The 24485-nt window shown below is 40.0% G+C and overlaps 1 protein-coding gene across 2 annotated transcripts; it reads left to right on the top strand.

Moving 5' to 3' along the window:
- Positions 1-3891: 3891 nt before the first annotated feature.
- Positions 3892-11206, top strand: LOC4349951 (ankyrin repeat-containing protein At5g02620). Of its 2 annotated transcripts, XM_015760549.3 has the most exons (5): positions 3892-4312; positions 4464-4511; positions 9046-9555; positions 9646-10175; positions 10310-11206. In XM_015760549.3, exons 1-5 carry the CDS (start codon positions 4084-4086, stop codon positions 11054-11056), a joined length of 2064 nt encoding a protein of 687 aa, XP_015616035.1. In that variant the 5' UTR covers positions 3892-4083; the 3' UTR covers positions 11057-11206. The 2 variants fall into 2 exon arrangements, 1 of the variants encoding a protein (XP_015616035.1); XR_010737304.1 differs by lacking the exons at positions 9046-9555; positions 9646-10175; positions 10310-11206 and adding an exon at positions 5543-5682 and having other exon boundaries at positions 4222-4312.
- The last annotated feature ends 13279 nt before the right edge of the window (positions 11207-24485 follow it).

The following is a 24485-nucleotide window of genomic DNA, read 5'->3' as shown; positions in this document are numbered from 1 at the left end:
TATTAGCTAGCTATAAACATATTTTAATGAGATAAACGATGAGAGAGAAGAGCAGTGGGCTACAGATTTGTAGGCAGCTGTAGCACGGACTCTAAGACACAATGTATGTATAACAGGTGGGACCATATATTAATAGTATAGTAAGCAACTATTGTATGAATTGGTTATTAAATTGGCTATAGATGAATTGGAGGTAGTAGTGTGCTATACTATGGAACATGCTCCATTGGCGGATCTGTTTTAGTTTGTTTAATCTCTACTATTATTTTTTCCTATATCCGATCTATGTTGAGCGGTCCGTATATATCTTCTAGTAAATGGAGGTGTTAGCGCTAGCTGGCTTGTTTTGGGAATTGGGAAATATACGTAACATCAAGCCATACATCAAGGTGGTTTTGAATGTAGAAGTATATAGGAGTATCTTGGACTTCTTATCTTGGTTTTTTATACTAAGTTCTCAAAAAAAAAATCTTGGTTTTCATATAGAGCTGTATCTTTCTTGACAAGGCCTCCAGTAATCCTATTGGAACATGTAGCAATGTCGTGGTTGCAACCTGCAAACGTCATGCTCATAGATCAACAACACTTGCAAGTTTTCGTTCCACTGTAATCCTTAATTAGACTTTGACTTGTCCTACATTATTTTATTACTATGATAGCTACAATATAAAAATCCTGTGTGAGTTATTTTTAATATGAAGCTTACTATCTGCACCAAATATACATTATGATTAATCTTTTGTATAAACTATTACAAAGTTTGATGATATTTTTGGAGACTTGGATGCCTTATATACAGCTGAATGGCCCAAAGTTACTTGGCACAACCTTGATTTCCTTGAGATACCCCCGGATGAGATTGTATGAAGGAGTATCCGTACCTGTTTGGCCGGCAGGGACGGATCCATAATTCTAATAGAGAAGGGTTTATCTCATTCTTCCTCCTTAAGCCACCTTACTCTTCCTTCTCTTTCTCTTCTTCCCACTCCCCTCTCTTCTTACCTCAATGGTGATCTAGTGGGGTAGGGGAGACTTGAGTCCCCCCGGCATCTACATTGAATCCACCCTTATTGGCAGAGCTTTCAATTTTTAAATTTAATTTTAAGAGCTAGGTCTGGAATAGAGTTGTGGAGCAGCCTAAATCCCGCTCCATCTCTCTAACTCATTTTGTGAGAGCATTTTAATTAGCTCGCTCAACTCCCATTTTAGGTGGACATAAGACCATTTTGGTTAGGCTCCAGCTCCAGGATGGAGCTAGACATGGAGCTCTGCCAAATTAGCCATTAATATCGCCATTTAAATAGAATTCAAATATGTGTAGTCCTTGTGTGATTTTCTATACAAATTAATGTCTAACTTTCATCTAATTTAGTTTCAAACTTTGTATGATGCCCCTATTGGTAAGATAATAAATCTACTTATATTACTAGCTAAATGCCCGTGTGTTGCAATGGAGTTTTAAAAGAGAACCTCATCTTTCTAAAATCATTCCACATTGTCTAATCACGAGACTATTAGATTTTATTATTGGTTTTTGGTTACTTTCATAGACTGGTTCTCTTTATTTAATTGTTATAAGGACAAGTGAGATATTATAAAGAATCAAAGTTTAACAATTTTAAGTTATTCCAAACAGGTAGTAATTTCGCAACCAGCATGTGCATCTGGTTGCTGGCACATCTCGCGTCGTCGATGTAACACCCCAGGTAACCGCGTACCCCGCCCTATGCCGATCAAAAGTCATTAGGTACCTAAAAACCAAATTAAACACAAGAGTGAGTAAAGATTACTCAGCAAGTACAACATTAAACTAGTAAAACATAGACAAGTTTAATGCAATAAGAAACCAATATGAAAATTTGGATTTACATTATTCTAAAACAAAGAAGTCAAAATATAGTAGTTCACTCCCGGGCAGGTATGAATATCCTCTTAGCATTACCGGTAAGCCGAGCAAGCGTAATCAACGCTTCTCAAGGATCATGAACAAAGATCCAAATTGCACTCCCATGACTACGCATGGTACTTGAATAATGTAAACAAAAACTTCCAGATGAATGAAACATGAATAACATCGTGAACTTGAACATGAAATGAAACATGAACTTTCTGTTTTGGGAATGATGCCTTATTTTTTGGTAGAAGATTATCAGGTAATCCATAACATCTCACTGCCCCCGCACTTATGTGAGAATATGTGAGAATATATGGGACATGCATGAAACTAAGCTTACATGTCAGTGAGATATGAGTGATATATTCAGAATAAAACTCATTGATATAAGAAGGATGATTGTGTAGAGAGTTTATTTTGGGTATCAAAGGGAAATTTTTACAGCTAATAAAACCATCCTGTATATATTTTACTCTGGAGGAATGAGATTGGAGGCGCCTCCACCAACCATCTTGTTCATACATATTTTACTTGATGTATAGTTTTAATTTGGATTTGAAATATTGTAAAAGGGGTATGTATAAATTGTACTATAAAGGTAATAATTGAAAATTTTCAACATAATTCGAAATTCATTCTCTCTCTCTCTCCTTTTTAACCGAGCCAAGCCATAGCTGATTGATTGTTATATTAAGCACAAACAGGGATACTGCTAAGACAAGCTAGTCGACCTGATCCAGGCCAGCCAGCCTTCCGAGCCTTGAACCAAGCTATATAGCCGTTCGTCCGAGATCCAGGGATGGCGTGCCGGACTTCACACGGTCGAATCGCGATGAGCTCGATCGCACGCGGCTCGCTATGTACAAACCGCCACCGTCCGTCGGCGTGGCTCTTCAGTCCAATGCCTCCTCCTTCAGCCTCTTTAGAGTAAAAACCGGATTATCCTTCGTACTCCCTCCGTTTTTCTTTATTTGACCCTTCAGACATGTTTGACCAAATTAAGAAACGGGTGAAATAATTAAAATGTAAATGGGCCGTGGAGTAGGATGATGGGCCTTATAAGGCTAGCCCAAGCGTTAGCTGAACTTATAGTGAACCGCCGGTTCTTACTAGCCCGGTTCGTTCCTATTGGGTCAAATGCATAATCGGTCTTTTTACTAAACCGAACCGGTGAGAGGCCTGATTCCGGTTCAACCGCCGGGGTGGTCCGGTTTTTTATACTAGGATCAAAACCGCGAACGTAAACACTGATCCGATTTGAGCTAGAACGTCAAATAAAATAACAGAGAGAGTTTTAAATAAAAAGACACACTCATCCTGTCAGGTAGTCACATATCGATGTTTTTAGGATTGCAGGCTAAGCAAGCAAAGCTCTTGAAAATTTTTCTAAAGCAAAATGTACTAGTACGATACGAGTAAAAGATGTTCTCCTATGTGTGTAAAAATGACCGTTCGTCCCTTTTTCTAGGGCAAGGGGATTCGATCTCTAGAACCGGGTGAGATGAATAGAAGATGTTCTTCAGATCTGGACTTCTTTACATTTTTTTTTTGTCAAAAACAACCCAATTCTAAAAGTGTTTGTCCATATACATATTTAGAATTGGATTTTTTTTAACAGAGTGAGTACATGCTACACTTTTGGAGCCATTGTTTCACTTAGCATATTTGCAAACGAAAGGTAATTTGTGAATAAAACTTTTATATACGTATTCTTAGCTATCTAGTTCCCCCGTTTTATAATGTTAGACTTTCTAGCGTTGCCCACATTCCTGTAGATGTTAATGAATCTAGACACAACGTCTATATGCATATGGGTAAAAGCAAATGATGAAAAAAATTTTGATAAAAAAAACCTTAAAATCAGCTCCAAATTTAAGGTTAAAAAATTTAATTTTGACTGATAAATAAAAGCCTAAGCGAAAAGATAAGACCTTTTGTTTGGTTTGAAACTGACCGCAGTAAATTTGTTTCACGCTGTTGAGAGTATAGGAGACTTTGCCATGACAGTAGCAGCAGCAACAAGGAAGGGTTGCAGAGGCCGGGCAATTCACCGCCTCAAATTCAGTCCAGATTAGGCCGTATCATCTCCCTCCTAGCTCTGCCACAGTCCACAGCTAGTTCGTACTCGCATATATTCCTCTCTAGTTCTTCGCGCAGTAGCTATAGCTAGCCAGATATATACTCCATCAATGGATCACCATGTCGTAGTCCAGCTCGCGCAGCACCGTTATTCAGGCTCGCCGTCCGCAGATCAGCCACCTGCGGCGGCGGCGAGTGGTGAGTCGACGCCTCGCATGGAGATGTGCCCGTCTCTCTATCGCGCTGCACGCAGCGGCCGCTCGGAGGAGGTCGTGGCGTTGCTTCTGCAACAACGGCACGGCGCTGGATCAGCAGCAGGACATCGTCATCAAGTCGCTGGTAATTTGATTAATTAACAGTAAACCACAGACAGAGTATTGCTGCAGTCTGGTTCATTTGCGAAGAGAGTATTTTACTGCAGCATATGCCATCTTAATTGATTCTCTCCAATCAATGTGAAACTCTTTACATAGTTTGAGTTATATAACAGGTCTGTTGTGTTTGAGAGGAGGTGATTGTAGAAGATCCTCGCAACGAGGTGAGTCACCAGTGTATGATTAATCAAGGAGAGAATCCATTATTTACCACTGACTTTATCACACGTCTACGATTTGCCACTGACTTTATCATGTTCTACAATATGCCATCGACTTTTGCTTAACTTCTACAATTTACCATCGCCGTCCGGTTAGTCTCCGTTAGTACTATACAAATTTGTCAAAATGACCAAAATACCCCTGGGAGAAAAGGTTTCAAAATTTGGATAAAAATTATGAAATATCATATTTCAAGTTTTTGGTCAAATTTTGGATGTTTACAATCTTATGTTTATAATATAATATTTTGATAATTTTATCCAAATTTTGGAAGTTTTTGTCATAGGGGTATTTTGGTCATTTCGATAAATTTGTACAGTACTAACGGTGGCTAACCGGACGGTGATGGTAAATCGTAGAAGTTAAGCAAAAGTCGATGGCATATTGTAGAACGTGACAAAGTCAGTGGCAAATCGTAGACGTGCGACAAAGTCAGTGGCATATAATGGATTATCTCTTAATTAAGTATTAATTATTTTAAATTTAAAAAATAATATAATATAATTTTCAAACCATTCCTATGAAATCTTTTTAAAAAACACATTATTTACAGTTCAGGAAGGTGTGGTAATCGAGGAGCTTTTCTTTCCAATGTGCTTCAAATGAACACAGCCGGATGTCTTTTTTCAAAGATATAAGTGTATATACAATTGTATTATTTATCAGCTGTCTAACTTTTTCTAAGTTATTGGCTGGGTAATAGCTAACCTAACCTTATACAATAATACAACACATGAAAAATTGTAACTTGAACATATAATTAGTCATGTATTGTTGATATTATAGACATATAATGATTTAATCTATTCCATAAATAAATCATGACATTACAGATGAAAACTAGCATGAACGCATCATTAGATCTATACATGTAAACTACATAGTATAATATGAACAGATCAAATATGCGCAACATATTGAACACGTACCGAGGTGACGTAAAGACCGGTTGCTTGGTTGAAACTTTTCGCAGGTGTCTACGAAGGCACGAAACACGCGAGCGAAGAGGAAGGCGAGCCGTCGCGAACAAACAGGGAGCAGTCGCGCGAAGCGCTTCCCAAAAACCTTATTGCCGCCTTCTCCCGGTGCAGAACGTCAAAGGCAGAGGTTCCGGAGACCTGCTCTCCCGATCGCCGGTGCACGCCGGCGAGCGGGATGGAGTAGTCTACGAGCGACGGCGCAGTACAGAGTAGGAGGCAAACCCTAGATTGATTTCGCAAGTGTTGCGTGAAGACGGCAGGTCGGTTTATATAGAGAAGGGTCGCTTGATCAGGGCGCCCGCACGATCTCTACTGCGCGTAACCGAACCGGATAAGTCGCGCGTAACTTATTCGGACTCTACTGCGCGTACGTCGTGCACGCGCGCCGCCTGCCCTGCCAGGCGAGGCGAGGCGAGGCGAGGCGAGGCGAGCACGTGTTTCCCCTCTTCTCTCCACCACACATGCTTCAAGTGGCTAGGAGGACATCCTCCCTTTTAAGGAGGTCCCCCTCTCCTAGAATAAGCAAGGTGGTACTAAACTCCACATGCATGCCATCCCATGAGGTGGGCTTTTGTGATTTTCCAAAGAATTAATCTTCGTGTGGGCTAAGGCCCATTCATTAATTCCAACATGTATAACAAACCAAGGCAAGTATTATTTCGTTCGCGGTTGGCCATGAGATCACGGTGACTCGTGGTCACACATTCCAGCTATGTTGGATACTTGGATATATCCAAATCATTCACTGTGTCGATAGGTACAACTACCATGCGTTCTTTTTCGGCTAATGGCCAGTGAATATTGTTTTCGCATTATTAATTAATTAATGTTACGCTTCTAAAAATATGATTTAATGTCACTACGACTCATTGGCATTAATCAGCATTGCTTACATATAACTCGTTCTAAACTACTCCCTCCGTTTCAAAATATTTAACACCGTTAACTTTTTAGCACATGTTTGACCGTTCGTCTTATTAAAAAAAATTATGAAATATGTAAAACTATTTGTGTACATGAAAGTATATTTAACAATGAATCAAATAATATGAAAAGAATAAATAATTACTTAAATTTTTTGAATAAGACGAATGGTCAAACACGTACTAAAAAAGTTAACGGTGTCAAATATTTTGAAACGTAGGGAGTATATTTTATAACATGTAATTCACCCCTAAAAGCAACTGTCCTTAGTCTATTCAATCATTAATTTCAAACGTCACAATAGGAATGTGATATGCGTCAAGGATTCAATGTGACTTAGAATTGTATTGGTCCTTTCTTTGCTTGTATACAGACATGTTTCTTTCTTGACGTACACATGACCCTACAAGAAGACGTAACACGTCAACTTCATATTTTTTCCACATCCTGCTCATCTATACTTCCTCCGTCCCAAAATAAAGACATTTTTGAGGTTGGCACGGGTATTAAGAAAGTATGTGAGAATGATTGAAGGAAGTGTGTGATTAGTTGAAAAGAGAAACTAGGTAAAGAAGAATGGTTGTGATTGGTTGAGAGGAGGAGGTAGGTGAAGAAATAGCTTCATTTTAGGACAAGATACTGTGCTAAAAATAGCTACATCTTGGGACGGAGGGAGTATTACTTAAAAAGTTGTTAGTAGCAGTGATGTCCATTTCCTCGCCACCCTTTATTACTAGCAGCTGGGCTCCACAATTTATACTATTACACCACTTTTCAACAAGTCATCCCATATTTTACTATTGGCTCCTTCAAATTTTAAAATCACCAATTTGTTTGATAAGAAAATATTAGTATTACTTAAACTAAATTAGTAGTAATAGATAAGCTTGAAACTCTTTTTTTTTTGGTTGCAACGGTACGGGAACTAGGCTAGTGGTACATACAAGAGCACCAAAAGACCTTGTGGCCCTGGTAAGTTTTGGTTTGATAAAAATCCATAAACTTTTGACTTGTCCTACAATAAGGCTACAATGATATTTTTATTATCAAAGATACAAAATCAATGTCCTACGGGAACAATATGTACTATAAAGATTAGTATTAGTTCAATTCGTACCAAATATAACTCATATTTATAAAAGTTGCATGGTTGTATTTATTGTATAACACATATATATTTTGCTAATGTACGTCTCATACTTTTGAGTATATTCAAAGTTTTTACAAAAGGAACGAGCGGTCAAAGTGAAAAAGTAAAAAAGGTAAATAGTATTCAATGGTGAGTATTATTTTAAACAGAGGGAGTATATCCGAAGTTATTTGGGACAAACATGATGTTTGCTTGAGGTGCAAAGCGCCGATGAAGGAGGCCATACAAATTGATGTAATGTTAGTATCGTAAATCAAAATTGTCCCCATTTTCAAATACAAATACGTGCACGTCTAATCTTCATCTATTCAATTCTTTTAGGTACATTCGCCCTAAAGTTAGCTACAACATTGAAACATTCAAACAAATATATAAATAAATGCATACATAGGAATACAATTTAGAAATAACTGAAATTCGGAATTAAAAATAAGTAATATTGTAAGAAGAGTTCATATAAAACTGAATACGAGATTAATTAAAATTCAAAATAAAAAAATAAAAAAATAGAAAAATAATTATAGGACTTCATGTAGGAATACACTTTATAAGTAAAAAAAATATTGGAATGAAAAATATGAAATTTTGAAAAAAAGCAGTTTATCTAGATGTCAATGATGACAAATAACAATAAAAAGGAGAGAAGCAATAGACTCATAAAAGAGTAAGATGGTGGTGGTTAATGGACATCTAAAAACTATAAGCAAAACCATGAATAGAATCCCAATGACGATTAAGAGGAGGACGACACACAGACCGTTAGGTAGCAAGGTCACGATAGTTGGTGGGACTTATATAAAGTAAAAAAATAAACCGCAATGACAATCATTTTCGATTTTTTTAATCTCAATAATAATAAATAGGGAAGGCAACAATGGGCGGGCCATACAGGAGTATAGTGCCGGAGCCGGTGGCGGTTGGCGGGACTTCTAGAAAGTAAAAAAATAAACCCCAATGATAATTATGTTCAAATTTTAAAATCCCAATAACAATAAGTAGGGGAGACAACGGATGGGTCATAGAGGAGTACAATAGCGATGTTTGACGACACTTCTAAACATTATAATAACAGAACCTGACGAGACAATGGACTCTGAAAACTAGAAGGCCCAATTATTAAAGATTTCAAGAAGGATAAATAGAAGCCATGGTAAATCGGGAAAACAAGATAGAAGGGTGATAAAATTAGAGTAAGAGGTAGAGACTGATGTGACTTTAAAAACAATAAAATTAAAAATTAAGGGATGATAAGGTTCAATCTTTTAAGGTTCTAAGACAACGTGATGGCTATTTAACAAATTTTAAGTAATATCATATATTAGAAAATAGATAATTTAACATGGGTGCTAGCCGTGCAATTACATGGGCGACCCAGCTAGTTACCATGAAAACAACATTTAATGCTCCAAACACCTTTTTCAGGCATTATTCAGCATGAACAATGCAACCTACTCGAGGTGACGGCGGAGAGGAACACCGTTCTTCATGTCGCAGCGGAGAAAGGGCACATCGAGCTGATCAAGGAGCTCTACCACAGGTTCATCAAGGACAACAACTTCCTCTCTCGTCGAAACTCGGCACTGAACACGCCTCTGCACTGCGCAGCAAGGGAAGGGCACACCGGCACCGTGACAACCCTAGTACATCTAGCCCAGGACCGTGTGGAGAATATCATGGGGTGCCAGAACACGGCCGGGGACACGGCCCTACATCTGGCAGCGAGGCATGGTCATGGCGCCACTGTGGAGGCTCTTGTCGCGGCACACGCAAAGGCGACAGAGCTGAACAAAGTCGGCGTGTCTCCGTTGTACTTGGCGGTGATGAGCAGGTCGGTGCCTGCTGTAAGAGCAATAGTTACTACCTGCAGTGACGCATCAGCCGTTGGGCCGAGCTCGCAGAATGCTCTGCATGCTGCTGTCTTTCGGAGCTTAGGTGAGATATCAGCTTGTTGATTCGATAGCTTTCAAGCACAAAACAAGAATGCGTTCATCAACTTGATTGATAAAGTTATGACTTTTGCAGAGATGGTTCACCTCTTATTGCAATGGAAGCCAGAACTGGCTAGCCAAGTCGACTGCAATGGTAGCACCCCGCTCCATTTCGCGGCATCCGATGGCAACAGCAAAATCATACGTGCAATCATGGCCACTGCGCCACCTGGCACAGTGTACATGAAGGACTCGGATGGCCTCTCTGCTCTTCATGTCGCAGCTAAGTTGGGGCATGCCGATGTTGTCAAGCAGTTGATTGGGATCCGCCCTGATGCTGTCGAGCTTCGTGACAGCCATGGTGAGACCTTCGTGCACTCCGCAGTCAGGGAGAAGCGCTCCTCGATCGTGTCCCTTGCCATCAAGAAACACAAGCAGGTCGGTGGTCTTCTGGATGCGCAGGACGGGGATGGGAACACGCCGCTCCACATCGCCGTGGTTGCCGGCGCGCCTGGCATCGTGAATGCTCTACTCCAGAAGGGGAAAGTGCAAACCGATGTCTTGAACGACGATGGACACACACCGCTAGATCTCGCTTCCACATCGCCCAGTTTGTTCAATATGGTAAGCAATAACCAAATATGCGCATGCATTGTCCCAATGCATCTTGATGTAGAAGTTTTATATGATATGATTATTGATCTTCATCATATAAAAGAAACACTTACATATATATCCATGGTGTGCACACAATGCAGGTAAGGTTCGTGATGGCATTAGTTGCTTTCGGGGCACAATGCCGACCACAAAGGAATGACCATCTGAAGCCATGGAGCGGCCATGACAACATAGGGAAGGGGATAGAGAGGACTTCGGACAGCCTCGCGGTGGTGGCCGTGCTCATCGCCACCGTTGCCTTTGCAGCTGGATTCAACATGCCGGGCGGGTACACGAACGACGGCTCGGCAAGCCTCGAGGGCATGTCCTTGTTCAGATGGTTCGTGGTCCTCGACGCCATCGCGGTAGCATCATCGGTGATCGCCGTGATCCTGCTCGTCTACGGGAAGGCGTCGCGCTCCACCGGGTCGTGGAAGAGCTTCGTGGCGGCGTTGCACTGCATCTGGGTCTCGCTCGTCAGCCTAATCCTGGCCTTCTTCGCGGCCTCCCGTGCCGTGATGAGAACCTCGACGGCAGAATCCATCGTGTACATTGTTATCTACGTGGGCATCATCGTTTTGTCTCTCTTTGTCGCACAGTGGATTGGACCTGTGACGACGGCGCGTGCATTCTGGAGGTTTTTGTGGCTCAGTCACCGGGCTCACACCGTCAGGAGGCAGTATCCGTTCGCCGTCGCTTCCATCTACAACTGGCTTCTCTTCTTACATATAACTTATATAATGTTTGCTGGTTTGGGAGTGGTACATAATCACTCCAATTCGGATCGGGGAGGATTATCAAGCAGCTGGAACCCGAACCATATCTCACCTGCCCCTGCACCTATGTAATTAGAGCACTACCTATACAATATTTTTCTTATATTTTACGTGTTCTATTCTTGTTATGTTATTAATGATGCAATGAGCTCTTCTGATGGACAAGCAACAGAAAATTTACTTGGTAATTAACCATATTTTTGGACATATTTTTCTGGCAAATAATCCTTCACGCCTTCTTATATCAGCTCATTCTTATCCTTGAAACCTTATCACTCCACACTAATGTTGATATTGATTGAGCTGGCTGGGACCTAGGTAGGGGCTGGGGACCTTCATTTAGGTCAGTACACCCACACCTCAGGGTGTTTATTCCTGGTCTGGGTGTGTTTAGTTCACACTAAAATTGGAAGTTTGATTGAAATTGGAATGATGTGACGAAAAAGTTGAAAGTTTATGTGTGTAGGAAAGTTTTGATGTGATGAAAAAGTTGGAAGTTTGAAGAAAAAGTTAAGAACTAAACTAGACCATGGTTCGGATGTTGGATCCATGCTATTTATTTATGCAGAATGAGATTGTGAACAATGGACTATCTGTTATTAGGCTTGGGATGTTGATTTGATGCCAATTACCATAGTTTATTACTGTTGAAGTTTTGTTTCAGTACCAAATATTATGAACTGAAATTGTAATTGATGGATTATATCAGTTATTAGGAGTACTAGAGTTTTACATAGTATGTGGTAGAACAATAAGGCTCCTTTGGAAGGTGGATTTTTTTAAGGAATATTGAAGGAACAATAAGGCTCCTTAATTGATAAGTAAGCCTTTATTGTGATGTTTACATTTGTTACTCCACATGCGAGCTCCATATGTACACTTCTGAAAATGTCATTCTCTTTTACATGGCACTCCTATGTACTATGTAGCAGTGCTTTCAGTTAGCAGAATCCAAGATGCAGTTCAATGCTCAAGCTTGACTCCCACACTTCAGCGAAGAAGAGCACACGGACTGAAGGATCATCATTATAATATGCCAAGAAACTGATGTGGTAGGACATTGAATGCCCACTGTTGTTTTTCTTCACACCACGCTTTGGAACTAGTTCCCACAATAAGAGCAAGTTTAATGGTATAGCCCACTACTAGCTCCAAATCATCTATAGCTAATGTAATAGCCAATTCATTAAATAGTTGCTTACTATACTATTAATACCTGGTCCCACCTGTCATACACACATTACGTTTTGGAGTCCGTATTGCAGCTAGCTATAGACTATTATTTCTTTTTATTTATCTCTTTAAAATATGTTTATAGCTGCTATTGTACCTGCTCTAAGTAGGGTGGCATAAGGTTAAAATGTACTCCACAATCTATCCAAATAATATGTCCTCATAAAAATACTCCTTTTTAACATGAATATATGTGATCTTTAACTGATTAATTGAGACGAGATATATTCTTACAAGCACTTGAAAATTGAATTTCAACAGAAATACATAGAAGTATGCCAATTGATAACCAATTCTTTGTTCCAATCCTAATTGTTGGAGACATGTCATGAAGGCATTCGATCAAGTCTGCTAAAACCAATTCACAGTTGCTAGGGCGAAGCATGGCAGCAAAGTTTCGGTCGTCACGAAGACGAAGGCTTAAGGCAAATCGCTAGACAAAGCCGAAGATCTTCGCCACGAGTCAAGGACCTTTCACCTCAAAACAAAGGGCTCAGGACCCGAAGGGGCCAACTGGCCTATGGAGGCCCACTTGGTGGCCCAAGAAGAAGCCCAAAGCTGAATTACCTACAATTACCCTCATAAATGTTCCTATTATAAGGGTAGCCATGTAAATTCCCATGCACTTGATAACCCTAGGGCACATGAGTTTGTACTAAGTCTATAAATAGGCCCTAAGGGGCATGTATTGAGGGATCCAAAAAAATTTTAAACATTAATACTGCCTTCGTCCCATAAAAATTGAATTTCTACCATTGAACTTTTGTCCCATAAAAATTGTATTTCTACTAATATGGGACCATTAGTCTTTCTTCCTTCCTTCCCATCACTAACCCGTTGTCTCAACCTTCCTTCTAATCAAGTTTATATATGGAATATATGCATGTACTTTGTTCATTAAATGAGTTTATGGTAGTTATTTGTCTATCCTCCTATTATGTCCTTAATTCCATATAAATTCAACTTTTATAGGACGGATGTAATACTTCTAAAAAAAGAGTGAATCTAGTCCTTCGACGGACGAACTTGTCATTCGACAACACTAATCAAGCCCACTAGCTCCAAGCATGAGCCTATGAACGATTATACTCCAGCAGTACATACACAACAATGCTTCTATCCATTATCACATAGATCATATTTGTCCCTAATTAATTAAGATTTAGTGATTATCCATGTGTCTCGCTGTCTGATCAATTCAAACTAATATAAAATTCTAGCAACAAACTAGACTAATTGAGATAAAGATATATTTCTACGAGAATAGACCAGACCGTCAGGAGTAATTAAGTTAGAACATGTTTTATAAATAAGTTAAATAAGTTAGAACAAGTTCTATAAAAAACAAATAAAGCATGTTTTATAAGCATAAACTTAACCCAAATTGGATTGAAATGACATAAATTTTTGCAATAGCAGTTCGAGAAATTTTATTTCCTATAAAAATAGATTATCTAAACTATTCAAGCAAACAATCAATCAACTTAAAGTAAAAAAAACTAGCAACTAAAAAAATACAAGTAATCAAGGGTTAAATTATAATTACCCAAGTATGCTGATTCGAGTAATCATACCACCGTTCTTTTAAGGGTTGATGAAAAAACTTCTGCTTCTGCATAAAGTCATTCGCACATCCCGCATATTCCAGGCTGTTGGACATAATTTAGAATTATCCATTGATGGTGAAATATATGAGTTTTTCACTTCTAATATTTTATACACTTATTGAAGAGCTGCATCAACAATGGTATAGTTTTTTAATGTTTCTTCATTAGTTAACAAGGACAACACATCACAAGTCATAGACTTAAGAAATGATGCAATCTTTAAATGCTTGGAGTGTTTTTTAGCTTAGCATGCACGATCATAGGTTTTATAGCATATCTTCTTTATTGTCACCTGTAAAACCATATAAAGATTGCACTGCTGGTAGCTAAGGTATTCCAGGGCATTATGCTCCTAAACAAGTGGTTGTACGAACCATGGCAACAAGGCTGTCAAGGGAGCGGGCCTTCATACGAAGCACATATTACCTATCAATCTCAACACTCATCTCCAGCAGAGGGTATACCCTATCATAACCTATCTCCAGCAAGGGGTATACACTATCATACTAGATGACATTGAGAATTATGTTCGACACTGGGTCATGGGACCATATAGTAAAGAATGCCACGGAGATATTTCTGAAGAGCCTTGTGGGATAGCAAAGAGACTGTCTTGACATAGAGAGCATGGATGAAATTTAAGCTGCGCCGTTGGTTAGAGCTTCACCTGTCTCGGATTATTGGAACCGAGGAGAACTTTATATTCTCTCCGTTTTAAAATATAACAACTTATAGTCTTTAGAATTTATCATAAAATATAAAAAATTCGTCACTAACATTCATTTTTTTTCACCTACTTCCACTTCTCATCCAATCACAACATTCTCACAATTAATTCTACCTACTTTCTCAATAACCATAACCAACCCTATAAATCCTTATATTCTAGGACGGAAGTAGTATTTTGCACCTGTTACCCTCTATGTATATTTACATAATATATTTTGTAAATATCTATCTGGTATATACTAAAAGTTCATTAAACTTCCTAGAAACACTCTTAAACCGCCACATGGCTTCTACAAACGTTCCTAAGCCACCACGTGGCGCTCTAATAAATTAGAGAAATCTAAGAAATTCCAAAAAAAAGGAAAAAAATCCTACCATTAATTTTCATTTAATATGGTGGACCCATCATTTTACAACATTAAATCTATATATGTTAAAAAAAAAAGTGTCACCTACGTCCACACCTCTCACTCCTCTCCTCACACGTACGTATGTCCGTCTCCCCCACCCCTCTCTTCTTTCTTCCATTTATAGTAGCAAAATTTTATATATAAAACACAATAACTAAATAATTAGAATATCTTATAATATATTTGATTTTACTTTGAACTAAATTTACCATATTTTGGCATGTACATATATAAGAAATATATCATTTGACATAAACTTCTTTATATCACAACTAAATAGTAATAAAATATTATAAAAATAAAATATATCATGCCATCATAAATGATCTCATATTATCTCTCTTGCTCACTTTCTTATCCATATTTTCTAGCCAGTAGCTCAGTACATAAACAATACAATATATTAACTACACAATATATTAACTATCTATTATGTACTAAAAGTCCATTAAACTCCCTACAAATGCTCTCAATCTGTCACATGGTGTTCTACAAACACTCCTAAAACACCATGTGGTGCTCAAATAAATTTAAAAAAAACCTAGAAATTATGATAAAAAAAATCAAACCATCGATTTTCCTTTAAATAGGTACGTGGACCCAATAATTATAACTACTACATGTCACAAAAAATAAATCCGGTACCCCCACCTCCACCCCTACCATATGTGAGCACGCATGTACATGCATACTCCCTCCACCGTGCAACTCACCTCTGGGATCCAACTCTCATCTCCTATTTTCTATCTAACTTTTCATATTTTCTAGTTGACACATAATATATCATATATATGAAAAAAATAATAGCTAAGTGATCATGGCTCCCAAGTTACATGTACTTTTCTTAGTTTATTTGATTTTTTGTGTTATTTATAATTAAATACATAATCCAAGATCCATATTGCTCATATTTACTATATAAAAGATAATGCGACTGTTCTGACTACAAATATTTGAGCAAAGTAGCACTTCGCAAATATGTGAGTCTAAAGTCCAAGTTTAATCACTACCAAGAAGCTTGGAACCATGATGCATACTCTGGGCCTGAACCCGACGAAGGCAGAGCTACAAGACATTATTAGCGAGCTGGACACCGACGGCAGCGGCAACATCGACTTACATAAGTTCCTGGCCCTAAATAGCACGCTAGATGATTAGGTGAAGGGCAAGTACTGAGAGGAGCGGCACAGGGAGGCGTTCCACGTCTTCGACAAGGACTAGAAAGAGCCCCACCACATCATTTCCAATGCATCAAGAGAGGCTCACTGGTGAGGAGGTTGACAATGATCTGCGAGGCTGATGGTGACAGGCGGATCACTACAAGGAGTTCATAATTAAATTCAGAACAAAAAGATAAAACAAGCAATTTGATTAAAATACACATACAAAATTTTAAAAAAATAATTAAAACTATAAAAAATATAACAAGATTCCATGTAGAAAGAGAAAATTCTCTATATGCCACTATAAATTGCCTCAGTCCCTTATATGTCACTGAAAATTGTTGGGTCCCTTATATGTCACTGAGTTCAACTTTTTATCCCCTTCGTGCCACTACGTGAGCTAGCTGTTGGTTTGCTGCTAATTAAGGTAATAAAAGACAATGTTGCCCTTCAAATCTCTCATGCGTTCTTTCGTTTCCTCTCCGGTTATTTCTGCCTTGATGGGCATCCATTTTACCTTTGGTTTCTGTATGATTCGGCAACAATATGTATGCCCGACATGGATCCTATCAATACTTTTTCATCTCAAAATTTTGAGCTATCCTGTACGAGAATAAAAAAAAAGATTAGTTTTCAACTACTTACATTGTAGTCAACCGCCCAGCCCATCGTTGCTTGCTTGCTGCAATTCATTTCATGGAAGCTTGCTGGAAAATGCTGAAGAAGGGTAGGGTGGGTACTTGGATAAAAACTTGACCAGCCAATGGATGATTTCTCCAACAGAGCTCACGGCAGTGGCCCAAGAGGGATGGAAAAACTTTTTGGATGGCATATAAGGAGATTGATGTTTTCTATTGGCATATAAGAAACCAAGCGAATTTTCAGTGCCATATAGGTAATTCTCTCAATATAAAATAACAAGAGTCCATATAAAACCATAAGTTATAAATATTTGAAATTTGGAATAATAAAACAAGTATTCAAAGAAGAGTCCAAATACAACACGATACGAGATTAGGTATAATTTATAATTCCTAAAAAGACAATTTTGAATAAAACAATAATTTGATTTGAATACAAATTCGAAATAAGAATCACTCAATCACTAAATTCAAAATACAATAAATATTTTTTAAAAGAATTTTTTATCTTTATTGATTCAAATGCATAATGAATTGTATATATATGAAGCAATTAAAGAGGGGGCTAGCAGGATAATAAAAAAATACATTTATTACCAAGTTTGTCGAGATTTGTTCACAAGAAAGAGATATAATGAACGCTCCATTAAAAATAGAAAAATATCTTATTTTAATTTCAATTTGTCATGGTTATGGATACCACATACCTAATAGTAGTTGACTAAATCTCGGCAGGACCCACCACATACTATGTCCTATACGGAAGCAACCTTCGGATATAGGAGGAGTTCCGGATAAGAAAAGACAACCAGAGTTATACATGGAAACGACAAGGACTACTCGGATTGTATCCATATTGGTTTTCCTAGTTCTACTTGGATAAGGGGACACCTATGGGTATAAATACAAGACCCCCCATACACCCACCAGAAGCCACAACATACAAGCCAACATACGCCAAGACAAGCTGCCGGATATCGACATCAGAGATACGCCTGGATCGACCCTACCCGGTACCTTCAGAGGCCAGCCGTAGGGATCTAGCGCTACCTCTGGTCTCACCTGGCATAAGCTCGAGGAGGAAGGCTACCCTGTTGTCGACTACGAGTCAGATCTTCAGACCGCAATGTCGACAACAGTTAGATAGGCTACCCCACACATTGTACTGGTGTTATTATGGTGAATAAAGATCAACGACCGGCTCCGGCCAACAGGATGTAGGGTTATTACCTTCCGAGGGGCCCGAACCTATATAAAAATCCCTGTCTCCACCATCTTTTACCTCAGTCTCGCGTATATCCTAGCACCAACGATCCCCATACTGTCCAAATACCGTAGTCGCGACATCAAACGTCGACAGTGGCGCGCCAGGTAGGGGGATTTTGGTGCTCTAGGATTTCGACGAGATGGGTTCAAAAGATGGACTCTCCGACAACAAGCTACTCGACGACTTCGCTGTGGGAACATCCAACCCGACCGGAGTATGTCTCCCGACGAGATCGGAACCATCGTCGTCAACAACTTGGTCTATCGAGATCATTCAAGCCTCAAGCTTCGCGGCGTACCAAAAAGATGTCAGACCGTATGATGTCGAACGAGTACGCAACAAGGTAATTGGTAGATTGGTTTTTTAAATTAATCTACTAATTTCGTAGATACATCCGGCATGTATCTACTAAGGTACACAATATTTTATCTGCAATTTATCGTACCTATTCAGATCATACAGCATTGTCAGATCTATAATTTATTATGTTTACCTAGAGCATGCTTTTTATACAATATCCGTTGTGCGAGTACTTCCGACGATAGGCCAACTACGGTCTAACGCTGGGGGCTCGCTCTGTTTTCTTCTGTATAAATCATGCTTGTTTACGGTTTACATAATGCCCTGATATTTACATCTGCTTGTTGTATCGTGATAATATTAGAAGATCCATGCAGTTTTTTTAAGTACATATTCGATATTCTCTGCTATATATCTTGCCTTCTAGAAAATATTTTTCAGGAACAATTGAGCACTCGAGTAGGTTATGGTCGAGTACACTCCATTATCGAGAACATTCTCAACAAATGCGGAGTTATCGCACCCAACCTGCCAACGAAGATCGATGACCTATCTCATAGAACCGGCCATGGCTGGACTACTCGAGAAAAGGTTGTTAACAGATAATTCCTCGCGAACGTCGTCGGCTTGATCACCCGACATGATTGCGAACGGACATCCGGATATGCTATAAGTTGGGTACGTGAGTCATGCTGGCTACATGAGATACACTTGCAATAAACCAACTCTAGCACTTCCATCGGTGTTCGAGAGATAATTCTGCTCGCTCACTGGTTCTCGCACCAGTACGCAGAATTCTCTCGCACTGCAACTTCCATCGATGTTCGAGAGATAATTCTGCTCGCTCACTGGTTCTCGCACTAGTACGCAGCAATCTCTCGCACTGCAACTTCCATCGATGTTCGAGAGATAATTCTGCTCGCTCACTGGTTCTCGCACCGCACCTTCCATCGGTGTTCGAGACATAATTCTGCTCGCTCACTGGTTCTCGCACCAGTACGTAGCAATCTCTCGCACCTTTACTTCAGATGGTCAAGGTACGACTACGGCAGCGTAGCGGTCCTCGTACCACGACTCCAAATGATCGAGGGACACCTACTCACCGGTTCTCAACCAGTTGATCGTAGTGATCTCTCGTACATTTGCTTCAAGTGGTCGAGTTACGGCTACTGCCTGGTCCTCGACCAGCGATGTAGCGTTCCTCCGACTACTTCCACTTTCAGTGGTCGAGTTACGGCTACTACCTGGTCCTCGACCAGCGATGTAGCGTTCCTCCGACTACTTCCACTTTCAGTGGTCGAGTTACGGCTACTGTCTGGTCCTCGACCAGCGATGTAGCGTTCCTCCCACTATTTCCACTTTAAGTGGTCGAGTTACGGCTACTGCCAGGTCCTCGACCAGCGACGTAGCGTTTCTCCCACTATTTCCACTTCAAGTGGTTGAGTTACGGCTACTGTCTGGTCCTCGACCAGCGATGTAGCGTTTCTCTGGCTACTTCCACTTCTAGTGGTCGAGTTACGACTACTGCCCAGTTCTCGACCAACGATGTAGTGTCTCTCCCACTACTTCCACTTCAAGTGGTCGAGTTACGACTACTGCCTGGTCCTCGACCAGCGATGTAGCGATTTCTCCTACTACCTCTACTTCAACAAATTTGATATCAGGTACACAAGATCGCCAAGTGTTTTACCCAGAGATCCCTCACCACAGAAGACACCTAGCGTTGCAACCTATCCTACTGTCCCTTTACGCCGTCTTGACAAGGCCTCCGAGGAACCTAAGGGAACTTCAGCTGGGGACACCCAGAGCCGATAAGGCCTTGTCGGATCCTTCAGAGACAAAACACCATGTAAGATCTGGTCGTGTAAGAGTTCTCGCCGTGCGTATTAACCAAGCCGTGTAATCGGAAATTGAGCTTTCGAACTTCACGGCTGGGGGCTAGGATCAGTGCTTGTTCAAATGAGGTAGGTCAAAGGTCCAAGAGCCTTATCATCCGAGAACGATTCTCCGAAGACAAGGCTCGGGGCTAGGCAGAGTGCATGACTCTACAAACTGACTGATCGGAGTCGGTAAGAGAGAAAACGCTCATATACAAAACACTGGAAAATTCTATTCGACATTGTTGAAGACTCCATGTCTCTATGGTTCTACACCAAGATCGACTAAGGCGAGTACAACAAATGTCGACAAGGCTCCGTCGTAGACTCTACGCCTTCTCGATCGCTCGAGAACGGTTGCTGGATCTCGACAAGGAATACGGACTGAAGAGATGGTGTACCCGCCGAGATAAAATTTCTTGACTTCAATCCAAATTCTCGATTACAGCAAGACGGAAGACTTAGTCGTACGCTCTGTACTGGTGTTATTATGGTGAATAAAGATCAACGACCGGCTCCGGCCAACAAGATGTAGGGTTATTACCTTCCGAGGGGCCCGAACCTGTATAAAAATCTCTGTCTCCGCCATCTTTTACCTCAGTCTCGCGTATATCCTAGCACCAACGATCCCCATACTGTCCAAATACTGTAGTCGCGACATCAAACGTCGACACAATTTGTTTTGTAAAACTATTTTCAAAAAAACTAATGCGCATGTCTAAGCGAACGCGCGGGCTATCTTCCTAGTATTTTTTTTTTAAAAAAAGGAGTAGCTTTAAAACAGTTGATAGTCTTTTCATTGAAAACTTATAAATATAAATATACTGCAAATGAAGTGTAATTAGATTGTAACTACATTATGACTATAATATAGCTTATATGCAACTAGTATAATTGAAAAAAATGATTTGTGCACTGGTGGAGAAATGCTTTTTAGTCCCGGTTTGTAACCCCCCTGTAGTCCCGGTTTTCCAACCGGGACTACGAGTCCGGGACTAAAGATCGCTATCTTTAGTACTGATTCAAATAACTGGGACTAAAAATCAATCTTTCGTCCCGGTTGGTGTTAATAGGAGCATCTTTAGTCCCGGTTGGTGTAGTCCCGGTTGCTAACACCAACCGGGACTAAAGATATTTTTTCTTTTTATTTTCCGCTTTTAATATTGAATATTGATTTCACACCATCCCCTCCCATATCCAAATCATCACATCACAGAACATCTCCAAATCCTCAAATCCTCAAACAAATCATCTCTAAATACATCACAAACTCTTAAAAAAAATTACATCACAGGGTTCTAAAAAATTCATCACAGATTCACATCTCACACAAAAATACATCACAGATTCACATCTCAAAAAAAAAAAAAGAAAAAAAATCCGGCTGGCGGCCACTGCCGCCTCCCCTCCTCCCCTCCGCGCCGGCCAGCCAGCGCCGCCCGCCGCCGCGCGGCCCCCCGCGCCGCCGCGCCGGCGGCCCACCGCAGCCGCCGCACGGCCCCCCGCGCCGCCGCGCAGGCCTCCTCCGTGCCGTCCCCCGCGTCGCCGCCTCCGCGCCGGCCGCCTGCACTGTGGGTGAAGGAAAAAAGGAAGGAGAGGAGAGGAGTTAGAGATAAGGAAAGAGACAAGAAGTTAGAAAGGAAAAAAAGAGATAGAGGGAGGAGTTTGTTGTGTGGACGGGAAAAGAGGATCGGTACTATGGATTATATAGTGTGTTTTGATTTTTATTCCCGATCAGTAACACCAACCGAGACTAAAAATAGGTTTTTAATCCCGGTTGGTGTTACTAACCAGGACTAAAGATCATAGGGTCCTGACACGGCCTGACATGGAATCAACCGGGACTAAAAATGAACTTTAGATGATTTTTAGCGGGACTAAAGATCTTCCTCTTATTAACCGGGACTAAAAATCCTGGTTTTTAATGGAACCGGGACTATTGTGAATTTGGGTCGACCGACCAAAGATGATTTCTCTACCAGTGGTGGCCGGTTGGCTAGCGCAGCCTGCTTCCGCTGGTTTGGGTCCTTCTCGAGCATGTGTAGAAAAACATAAGTATTTTTTTTGTCCTTCGTTGTATGAATCTCGATGCAATCAGATGGTAGATGACTTAAGGTCCTGTTTCTTTCAGCTTGGGATTATTATAATCTAAATTATTGGAAGTAAGCTGAAAGAAACAGACAACTTATTAAAGTAGCTTATTATAATCTGGAGCCCAGTTAATAATAATCTGATAAACTCATTTAGGTGAGCTTTTCCAGATTATTGGGTGAAAAATTACCCATCATGCCACCCCACTCCCTATTTAGACTTGCAAACCCAATAATCTAGGCTCTAATAATCTATGAAAGAAATAACTAACCGCTTATTCTACTACAGATTAGTTATAGTAATCTGACTCAATAATCTAAATTATAATAATTTCAAACTGAAATAAACAGGGCCTTAGAAAGTTTTAAAGAGGAAAAAAACTGCCGATAGTTTTCACGAATCCGTAAAAAGAAATTCTAGTATATTTTGCACCTTTTACCCTGTGCATTGTCCTTTCTTTTTTCTGAACCCCACGAATGAAGACGATTCTAATTAATTGAGCGACACGCGGACGATCCAAAGGGGCAAATTCATTTGGGACGGCAGCCGGACATCCGGCTTTTCGAAGAAAGCCAACAGAAGCAGGAAACGCATACAAGTCAAACAAAAAAATTTGGACGCAAATACTACGAGTCAAATTGACGAGATAGATGTTCTCCGATGCGCGTGACAGTGTGAGAGAATGACCGTGCGTCCCTTTCTGGAATTCTGGACGTACAGGTACTCCTGATTTCCTAGCTAGTAGCCTAGTACTAGTATAGTTCATATAAGTACTGGTTTAACCCGTATTTTTTATGTGTTTATATAAGTACATGTATTTATAATTGATTAATTTTTAAAAGTAATAGTCTATCCAATTTCATAATTCTTGATGTTTTAAGTTAAGGTTGAGATTAAACCTTTATAATTTTCACTATAAATAATTTTAAGAATATTTAAGTCAACATCTATATATTTGTGTCAGGGTTATGGATACCACATACCTAATAGTAGTCGACTAAATCTCGGCAGGACCCACCACATACCATATCTTATACGGAAACAACCTTCAGATATGGAGGGAGTTCCGAATAAGGAAATACAATCAGAGTTCTACATGGAAACGACAAGGACTACTCGGATTTGTATCCATATTGATTTCCCTAGTTCTACTTGGACAAGGGGACACCTATGTGTATAAATACAAGACCCCCTAGGAGGAGAGAGATGAAGGAAGAGACCCACCACAATCTACGGAACAACATACAAGCCAACATACGCCAAGACAAGCCGCCGGATACCGACATCAGAGATATGCCTGGATCGACCCTATCTGGTACCTTCAGAGGCCGGCCGTAGGGATCTAGCGTTGTCTCTGATCTCGCCGGATACGGATTCGAGGAGGAAGGCTACCCTGTTGTCGACTACGAGTCAGACCTATAGACCGCCATGTCGACAACAGTTAGATAGGCTACCCCAAATATTGTACTAGTGTGATTATGGTGAATAAGATCAACGACCGGCTTCGGCCAATAGGATGTAGGGTTATTACCTTACGAGGGGCCCGAACCTGTATAAAAATCTCTGTCTCCGTCTCTTTTACCTCAGTCTCACGTATATCCTAACACCAACGATCTCCATACTGTCCAAATACTGTAGTCGTGACATCAGACGTCGACAATTTGTTTTGTAGTATAATAAAAGTAAAAAAAAATTATTTATTGCATATATTACAAAAATATAATCAAATGTATATTTTAGAGATCGAGTGTTATTGCTCAAAATGTTAAGAATTATAGAATCGAAGGGAGTGAGTGACTTAATTTCCCTCGATAACAAGGTACTAGTGATAACTTTGTGAGTCAATATGTTGGTCTAATCTTCGGATATATACTTATATAAAAAGGATATGCGTTTATAGGGAGTACGTACCTGTGCACACGTTTTATAAGCGCATGCGTTTCTGCTGAGTTTTGAAATGAAAAAGAAAAGTGTTTAGTTCAGCGTAAAGTTTGGATTTTGGTTGAAATTGAATATGATGTGACTGAAAAGTTGTGTGTGTATGACAGGTTGATGTGATAGAAAAGGACTGAAGTTTGGATCCAAACTTTGATCTAAACACAGCCATAGTATACTACGCATGAGTAACGACCCGGGTACGGTAGAGAACAAGAGACTTAATTTGCAATATTGACAGCAGCAGC

Source organism: Oryza sativa, chromosome 11, assembly GCF_034140825.1.
Source record: "Oryza sativa Japonica Group chromosome 11, ASM3414082v1".
Lineage (NCBI taxonomy): Eukaryota > Viridiplantae > Streptophyta > Magnoliopsida > Poales > Poaceae > Oryza > Oryza sativa.
Note: the sequence above shows the minus strand (reverse complement) of the source record. Positions and strands in the feature narration are given on the sequence as shown.

Bases quoted from the DNA above. Each gene is read 5' to 3' on its own strand.
- LOC4349951 (XM_015760549.3), top strand. From the start codon at position 4,084: ATGGATCACCATGTCGTAGTCCAGCTCGCGCAGCACCGTTATTCAGGC. The intron at 4,313-4,463 runs GTAATTTGATTA...GTTATATAACAG, and splicing joins ACATCGTCATCAAGTCGCTG to GTCTGTTGTGTTTGAGAGGA. The intron at 4,512-9,045 runs GTGAGTCACCAG...CACCTTTTTCAG, and splicing joins TAGAAGATCCTCGCAACGAG to GCATTATTCAGCATGAACAA.